Source organism: Sabethes cyaneus, chromosome 1 (assembly GCF_943734655.1).
Source record: "Sabethes cyaneus chromosome 1, idSabCyanKW18_F2, whole genome shotgun sequence".
Lineage (NCBI taxonomy): Eukaryota > Metazoa > Arthropoda > Insecta > Diptera > Culicidae > Sabethes > Sabethes cyaneus.
The window spans coordinates 117,370,157-117,379,740 of NC_071353.1; the positions used below are offsets into that span (position 1 = coordinate 117,370,157).

A 9,584-nucleotide genomic window follows, 5' to 3' on the forward strand; every position below is an offset into this window, starting at 1 on the left:
AATAGTTTGTCATTGTGTTGTGTGATTTTGTTGTTTCGATTAGCTAAGAAGTGTTTTTTTTATCTCAATTGTGAGAAAATACCTACAATACAGTATATTTTTTCTTGTATATATATAATTTTGGCGGTCGACGATGAAAATGCAAGTATATATGAAATATTCTTGGTTTATCTAACGATTTTTTTATACAATTTGCTTCTTTAGTTTCAACTGACAATAGTAGCTAACGGTAAATGCTATATTATCATTATTATCATAACTGTTACACTTTCCATTTCCCTGCTCTCGATGCACAACAGCCCAGAAGTTTTAGTCACTGTCCTGTTCGGCTGGTTCGCCCAGTAGGTTGCGTTTTCGCTCGGAAGTGGTCTTCAGTGCGTGCCACATGGTCACCGGCTTCCGGAGCGTAGTCAGCATCTGATGCCAGTGGCGCAGTCCTTTTCCGGTCGTTCCACTACCGACGATAACGTGGCCAACTGAGACGAGCTTCACGCTTTGCCTCCGGTTCAAACTACTACTGCTGCTACTGGTGTTGCCATTGGCGATTGGTGTATTATCATTAGTTGAGGTTGCCATTGCGACAGCTAAAGGATGTGCGGGATTGTTGTTACTAATACTGTTTGGACCACCGTCACGATTGGTCATATGCACTACAGAACAGCGAATCTGAATAGTGTTTAGCATGTACGGAGGAACGCTGAAAATGATCGCCTCATTGTAGATTGGCGATCGCTCGCCTCGCTTGACGGAAGTTTTCTTCTTCGACACTTTCTTATCATTTTTCAATAGGTAAACCTGCAAGAGAGATCAACACTGAGATTTGTGGTTCACAAAATAACACAGAAGACTTACTTTAACAAAAATTCCTTCGCTGGAATCCATCTCATCGGTATTATCCGATAAAGATTCCGGTTGGTCATCAAATATGATCAATTGTTGTTGCTGCTGCTGCTGCTTCAAGCGATTCGCTCGACTTTTGAGAGTCAAGTTGCGAGCTTTCACTACTACTACTGTCAGCCGTTCCGCTGTGGGTAGGTAACTCAGCGAAAACATCAATTCTCCGAGTTGACTTTGCTTCAGACTTGAGTCTACCAGTTTCAACCAGGTGGTCATCGGCCGGTTGATGTTTTCGTTAATCTGCAACTCACATTCACCTGCCAAAAAGGAAAATTTTTGTTTTTATACATTCGTCTAATACTGACTAAGAGATCAGCACAAACCGATAAGTGTCTGCTCCTTGGAACTGGTTTGATACAAGTGAAACCAAAGTGATCTTCGAAGGTTTCTGTGGGTGATCCAGAAGTTAAACGTTTCCTGATAGCTGGGGTAGTTGCTATTTTTGAACACCTGAAAAGAAACCATTCCATGTCACTGGTGTTGAATTTAGTTTTACATAAGCACACGTATGTGCAGTTGACGAATGACTAGATCCAAGATTCAGTTCTCATTTATCAAACCTTAGTGATCCCTGATAGTGTTTGGGACTTGAAGTCCAGCTGGTCCAGCGCCTCTGTGTTTCAAAGGTACACGGGTACCAGTGAGCGACACGCCCTGGCAGGTGTTGTGGGTTCAAATTCGGTTATAATCTCTGATTACAGCTTGGTTCGACCCATGCACCTTCCAGCATTGGACAAAAGATAGGAGTCACAACGACAACTTGTTAAGCATAGCTACCTATTACCCCCCCCCCTTCCTTTCCACTCTTCCCCTTCATTCCCGGAAAAAAATCCTTCTTCATTACTTTCCCTTACCGTCCCTTCATCAATTGTAGAATCATCGTTTCAAAAAAATAGCTCTAGGTTAGTCTTCCTATGTTACAGTGGGGTTGGATGCGGTGCAAGGCCCTCTAAAAAGCGTAGTGCCGCAAGTTCCTCCAGTTGCCAGGATTCAATTGCGCCTTCCTACTAAAGACTCTCCTGGTCACTGTTAGTACAAATTCAGGAGGGAGGATGTGTCTAAGCACTCCGTCTGTGCTGGCTTCTTTATGCCTTAACTACTGCACCTGTCACTTAAGCAGCCCATACTTGGACTTCCCATACGACCCTATAATTGACCCTACATAGTTGTTGCACCTGTTTTAGATGTTGCAATTCAATCATTACGTCCGTCACGGCCTTATCAACCACGTGCGCTCCTCTGGACACGGTCTCTCCATGCACGATGTTGATGGCATTGGTGTCTTCTCCAACGATGGGAAGCATCTCGCGGACAGTGACATTGAAACCTCACCGGACAGCGGAACTTCACATGCTCTGGAGCATGCTTTCCTCAGCTACAGTACAAACGGGACAGAAGGGTGATCTGCCAACACCTATGTGAGTCCTTCTTAGAACATCCTAGGCCTGACAGAAATTGTGTCAGGTAAAAGTTTAACTGCCCAAACTTTCTGCCGACCCAATTTCTCTGCCTATATCACCGTTCAGCTGTTATCCTCGTTTAGGAAGCATACCTGCCAGAAGACTTAAGACGGCGATAGATCAGTACGCTAGACTAAACCGCAAATCAGTAAAGGTTGGGTTGAGGATAAATACGTCTAAGACAAAATATATGTAGCCAAGCACGACAGGGCTCGCTTGAGTAATATCGCAATAATCGACGGAGATGAATTTGAGATAGTCTTGTGGACCCCACAAGCAAACTGCTCAAAACGCTAATTATCCAATGTCCTCTATGAAATGTGGACATTTATCGAGGAGAACTTACGAAGGCTTGGAGTTTTCTAATTGCAGGTACCAAGAATCATCTTTGGTTGCATGCAAAAGAACGATGGTAGGAAAGGAAGAATGAACCACGAACTAGCGTGACTCTGCGACGAACCTAGTATGGGTTGCCCGCACTGGGTACCCGCTAAACTGAAGACTAGCGGTCATGGATCTAGTTAGACGTTAATTCAGTAGTAAGTAAGTAAGACATATGTTTGTACAACCTTGGTCTGCAGCACTTTGCTCTCATCGGGAACGATAAACACCTTCACAAAAGTGTCCATCTCGACACCGGGTGGACCAGCCAGTTGTTTGGCTTCCTGAACCGTAACTAGTAGCTCTGTACCTTCGATCGTAGTACTGGTCCTAAAAATACAAAAATAAATTCGATCAAATTTTATCACGATAAACGCCATTTTTTAAACCTACTTGTCATACTGTAGCCCTACGCACAGATAACCGGTGATCGGTCGCATCGGTTCCAGATCACTGAAAATGACCGACGACTGTGAAGCTACGGATTCGGTAGACGTTGAAGGCATCACCGATCGTAATCTTTCTGTGGTGATTGTGGTTGCTGAATTATTACTGGACATCGCACTCGCAAGACCGGTGCATTCTGTGCGACCAAGGGAAGAGTATTGCTCCAAAAATGACTCCGACAGAGTTTTGTGAAGAGATGTAGCAGAGTTACCGAATGGTGGCAACGAAGGTTGGGGTGAACCGCTATAGTATCGGCTTAAGTCTTTGTGTGAGGAGTTTTTGAGCAGCGGGGCAGGAACTGGTGGCTCTGTTTCGGATGCTAGTGCATAGCTTTTGAAGAGTTTCCGCTCGCTAAACTCTGTCTCCGAAAAAGAGCGGTTACGAAGGATGTGTTTAATGCTGCTGGATACGGTCGGGACCCGAATGCTGTCAAGGGCGTCCGTTCGCGGTGAGTCTTGATACTTAATGTTGTCCGTTCTGATCGCTGAAGGCGGAGGAAGAATCGGCGGAGGAAGGGTCGGTGGAGGAGAGAAGTTTAAAGGAGGAGAACAATTAACAAGTCTGGGAGAAGCTATTGGAGATGAGGAAGAGGACGATGATGGAGCAATGATTTGAGCTGGCGGAGGATGGCCTGAGAAAGGAGCAGGAGAGGTGGAATCACCTTCGCTACATCGATCCACGGTACCGTTGAATTGCTGATAGATGTTGAGCAGCATTTGATTGCTTTCGATTAGACGGGACATCTTGCGGAGGTTCTCCATCTTCGAGAGACGCTTTTCCGCACGACGCAGTGGGTCGTCTTCGGCGAATACGGATTTTACGGCAGTCGGTTCGAAGCTAAAAATACACTCGTCTTCCGGTTTCCGAGGATATGATATGAATGGATTGTTAGCTGACTTGATCAGGCGTTGAAGGAATGGCGGCTCTGGCTGCGGGTTAGGAGGAGGAGGAGGAGGCGGAGCAGGAGGAGAAACCGGACGAGGAGGATCAACTTCTTCTTTCAGCGGTGGCTCGTTGAGAAATGGATTGGTGCAGAAGTGAGATTCTTGCTGGAAGCGCTTCTCCCTTGGTGAACTGAGCACTGGCAGTGGAAAAGAAATTGGAGCAGAGTGCTGCTTGCGAGGAACCGGACGTGGGATAGGGGATATCATTATTACCCCAGTAGATGGTTTCGGTTCAGAACTGAAAAAAATTCTCATTAAAGAAATCAAGTGACTGATAATTGATGTGCAAAATTACGTCTGTCTCTGAATGGCTCTGTCCCTGACCAGCTTGGGCTCTTTGGGCGAAGGTGCTGGTCTTAAGGGTTGCGGAGGTATTTCGGACTCCTCGACGGAGGTAGTTCTCCAAGGAGGCACAGTGAGACCTTGACCTTGTCCATACTGAGGTTTATAATCCCGATCAACGGAGTCGAAACGCTGGAAGCTTCCCGTGGAACCTAGCAGGATGTCCGAGCCAGAATGCATCTGCGTACAATTGAATTCGTTATTCGAAAAATACTTGTCCTAGTATACTTACCAAATAGCCGTTGGGGTTATAAAGTTGCATCTTTGACAGCTTGATTTTGTCTTCTCGGTTGGACAAAAACCAAGCTATATCGTATGGTTGAATCAACCGACACAGCAGCAGCAGAACAATGAGCAATGTCCCTACCAGGGCAAGACAAGCTATCAGCACCGAAGCATCCATTGTGTGGCTATCTAGGCTAAAGAAGAATTCGATACGTAGTACACAAAAACTATTTAACTCCGACCGTAGCGAATCGCCCCAAGCCAATGCTTGGAAATTCCATGGACTTCATCAAATCTGCATAACGATACAGTGAAAAAAGAAAACAGTACACCGCCATACAACCGACAGAAAAGAAGAAAAGATTACATTACAAAAACATTGCTACAGGTGGTTACTCTCGCGCGAATGGGGCAGGTTTCCCATTCCTTTGCGTTCAACACACACACATACACACACGCGCGCGGTCAGGAAGAAAGCGGAAGGAGAATTTAATTCTGTGTCTTGATTGACACATTGAAAAGAGGCTAATCAAGTCACCCTCTTTCATCACTCCATTCAAACGGACAGGTGGCCATCCTCAAGGTTAACCCCTCCCACCATACACTCACATACACACATACATCGCTGAATTAACGACTATCAACCATTAACATTGAAAACGACCAGTCGAGGAAAGTTGGAAGACTTTTTCATCATCATCATCCGAAAAGTTTTGATATAGGGGATGGGAAAGGAGTGAATACCATCAAACGGCATGCCTAATTGGACGCACGAAGAGGAGCGGGGAGTCGAGTGTATGAATGGTGGATAAAAGAGGATTTTTTTCTTTTTCTTCTTTCAAAGCCTTTTGTTACCTGTGAATTTCCATCCTAGGGCAGGGGCACGTTTGTGAAACAACAAGGCGAATCGATTTTCGTTCGCTGCTACTGTTTTTCGGGCAGTATTTTGTCGAATAATATTTAATAATACTGGTAAATGTTTCTGCAAAAGACAGAAAATTCGATTTTTTCACCAGCCAGACGAGCCTCTTCAATTCCTGGAAAACTTCACCCCTCGGAAAAATCACTTTCTTTCGCTAAACTTTATATCTATTCGTCAAGAGCTCTTTTCACAGCGAATATGTGCGCGATTAAACTACTTGTCACTTGGTTAAATGAGCGGTGCTTGTTTTATAGTCTACTAACTAGTGTAAATCTCTTTTTAACTGCAAAAATTTAGAAGAAACTTTGTGTGATTTGTTTAAGAAGAACAACAGCCATCGTTTGGTGGAAAACTGATGCCCGAAGAGTGCACGAGTGGGGCAGGTTGTTCGGTTTGACTCTGCTCGATGCTCGGCGGTTGCCGATATGCAACAAATCGTTCAGATTCTAGTGCAAAAGTGGCACTCCTGCGCAGTAGGTACCTCGTCCAAAGGAGCCGGTCTACCGGAAAAGCCTTGAAATCGGTGTAGGTTTTGTTTCATATGTTCAAATACTTATGAAACGTTTGAACTTGAGCAAGCTTAAAAGAGTAAACATCTGTGGTCTAATCAATCAAGTGGAAATGATGCCAGGAAACGTGGAAGTCTTTGTCGGTTCCTAGTTTTGTTTTGGTTTTTTATGCCCACAGAACGAGCAGCGTTACGCAGGGGTTACTACTAACGGGAAAGTCGGAAAAACAAGATTACTCCGAACAGACGTTTTGCCGAAAAAACTCGGTTCGGTATATTGGATCAACGAGGGATTCCTTAAAGCGGAAATATCAAAATCAACGAATACATCCATACACGGAAAGGAATCAGTCTTCGTTGTCATTAGTAAAAAATCGTGGAATTGTGAAGTTTGAAAATAGGGCTTATAAAATCTCAGCGACTACTGAAAATTATATCGTCAGTGATCAACTGTACATATTCAGTCTCATTTGGAACAAGAGCAACTCGGAAGCACCAGCAGTTTTTGTGTGATATGGTGATTACTACCTCCATCTTCAGCTTCCATCACCGCCCAATACTTGTCTATGTATTGGATGAAACGGGAAACAATTTCGTAGATTCTGCTCTTTTTGAATGAACTGGACTCCAATGTCCTTCCTTGCTGTAACTGGACCATTATGGAACAGAATAAAGAGTTCATCCCGTTTATTGAGGCACTTTTGTATTCTTCCGAATTTATCTTAACTTTTACAAACGTGCTAGTTTTCTTGCCACAGGAACAGATCTTACTTTACTTACTTATGTGTCCATGTGCCGAACAAAGGAATGAACTCGGAGACCTCCATGGTTTTCATCTTGATGAGGACCTGTCGCCAGAACAGGTTGTCGGCTACAGCGCGGATGTCGTTGGCTGAGTTGCATCGCCATGAGTCGCTGGGTCTGCCTTTCTATGCTATCCTTGCGGATTCCAATCAAATGTTTCACTGCAGATCGTTCGTTTTGATTTTAATTTAGGGACGTCTACGACAACGCACCATCGCTTCTAAGAAGGAACTTTGTTTTCAACAAGGCATCGAAGGGAGCATCGTCAGCGATCGACCATAAAATTTTTCGGATCGTGGGAAATGATCTCAAGATAAACACAAGGCAAATTTCGGGACAGTCCCATTTTACCCAGGAGGCGTGGAGCGTGCTGAATCGGGTAAAAATGCATCCTTTCCACACTACAATTTCAAGAGCTGCTGCCTGTGAATAAACCGAACCCTACATTTATGAAAAACCTTGTTGCTGTTTTTGTTTTTCATATGTGTCAGGTTGTGTTTGTTGCACGCAGTAATCTAGTGTACTATGCGCGATGTAAGAGTTCGTGTAGTTTTCAAAAACTAATTGAATGCACAAAATCATACATTTAAAATGCAATTGCAATGAAACTAGAAGGGATAGGCGTTTCTCGTAAAAAAAAACGAGTTGTAGAACGGTACCAGAGCTTCATTTATATTTAAAAGTGAGTGTGAGTATGTTTGTATGTTCCACCATAACTAGAGAACGCTTTAACCGTTCTCCACCAAACTTGTCACACATATTCCTTGACATAAGAGAATCAGCACTAGGGGGTTAACAAGAGGGGCTTCAAATGGTGAGTTGACAACCTGGAAGGAGCGTCAAACACAGCTCTGGTCCTCACAAGCTCCCGCCTCACGCCTCCACGAGTCATATGATACCAAATGCGGCGTAGCCTGGGCAATGTTGTCAATCTGACAATAGCGAAGTGAGGAGGTGCGACGCGAATACTGGCGCGGTAACCATAGCATGGCGGTAGAGGAAATGCTTCGTCAAACACGAGCGTCTGTTCACCAAGGAGGTGCGGCTCAAACAGCGTCTGTTCTCCATGTTAGGGGCGGCTGATTATTATACTCGTCCTTATGCCAGCAGGGACTCTAAACAGTGTTGTGCACGATGGTCCTCCGGCGAGACAGGGGATTAGGGGCAGGCCCAACAAGCCGCCCTGGAAAACTAAAAGTTACCAACAACGAAGAAGAAAATAGGGATCGGAACAATCGGCGTCGACCCACGCGACGAAATAAGGACTACGATTGGAAACTCGGGACATGGAATTGCAAATCGCTCGGCTTCCCGGGTTGCGATAGGATAATATATGATGAATTACATCCCCGAAACTTCGAAGTCGTTGCACTGCAGGAACTTTGCTGGACAGGACAGAAGGTATGGAAAAGCGGGCATCGAGCGGCTACTTTCTACCAGAGCTGTGGCACCACCAACGAGCTGGGAACCGGCTTTATAGTACTGGGAAAGATGCGCCAGCGTGTGATTGGTTGGCAACCGATCAACGCAAGGATGTGCAAGTTGAGGATTAAGGGCCGTTTCTTCAATTACAGTATCATCAATGTGCATTGCCCACACGAAGGGAGACCCGATGACGAGAAGGAGGCGTTCTACGCGCAGCTGGAGCAGGTGTATGATGGCTGTCCGCGACGGGACGTGAAAATCGTTATCGGTGACATGAACGCGCAGGTAGGGCGGGAAGCTATATATAGACCGGTAATCGGGCCAAACAGCCTGCATGCCGCAACGAACGACAACGGCCAACGATGCGTAAATTTTGCAGCTTCCCGCGGAATGGTAGTCCGAAGTACCTTCTTCCCCCGCAAAGATATCCACAAGGCCACCTGGAGATCACCAGACCAACGAATAGAAAACCAAATTGACCATATTCTAATCGACGGTAAATTCTTCTCTGATGTTATAAACGTTCGCACCTACCGCAGTGCGAATATAGATTCGGATCATTTCCTAGTTGCAGTCTGCATGCGCTCAAAACTCTCGACGGTGCATAACACGCGTCGAAGTCGTACGCCGCGACCCAACATCGAGCAGCTACGAGTCACCGGAGTTGCCCAGGAATACGCGCGGCAGCTGGAAGCTGCGCTACCAACGGAAGAGCAACTTGGCGCAGCAACTCTTGAAGATGGTTGGAAAGGCATTAAGACCGCCATCGGTAGCACTGCTCTAGCGGCACTAGGTACAATGAATCCGAACCGAAGAAACGATTGGTTCGACGGCGAATGCGAGCAATTAGTGCAGGAGAAGAATGCAGCACGTGCGAGGATGCTGCAACACCGTACGAGGGCGAATGTGGATCGATATAAACAAGCAAGGAACAGGCAAAACTCGGTCTTCCGGAGGAAAAAGCGCCAACAGGAAGATGGGGATCGCGAGGCGATGGAAGAACTGTACCGTGCTAACGATAAACGGAGGTTCTACGAGAAGTTAAACCGTTCGCGCAAAGGCTATGTGCCGCAGGCCGATATGTGTCGAGACTTAGACGGTAATCTTCTCACGAACGAACGTGAGGTAATCGAGAGGTGGAAGCAGTATTATGACGAGCACCTTAACAGCGATGTAGCTGAACATGGAGGTGACGATATGGCAATAGATCTTGGAGCACGTGCAGAAGA

The 9,584-nt window shown here is 45.6% G+C and overlaps 1 protein-coding gene across 1 annotated transcript; it reads right to left on the reverse strand.

Annotated features, from left to right (window-relative positions):
* Positions 1-309: 309 nt before the first annotated feature.
* On the reverse strand, positions 310-4,874 carry LOC128746153 (uncharacterized). The gene is made up of 8 exons (XM_053843198.1): positions 4,704-4,874; positions 4,425-4,651; positions 4,148-4,367; positions 3,132-4,114; positions 2,927-3,068; positions 1,221-1,347; positions 853-1,154; positions 310-795 (listed from the first exon to the last, which is right to left on the reverse strand). The coding sequence occupies exons 1-8, from the start codon at positions 4,872-4,874 to the stop codon at positions 310-312; spliced, it is 2,658 nt and encodes an 885-aa protein (XP_053699173.1).
* Between the last annotated feature and the right edge of the window lie 4,710 nt (positions 4,875-9,584).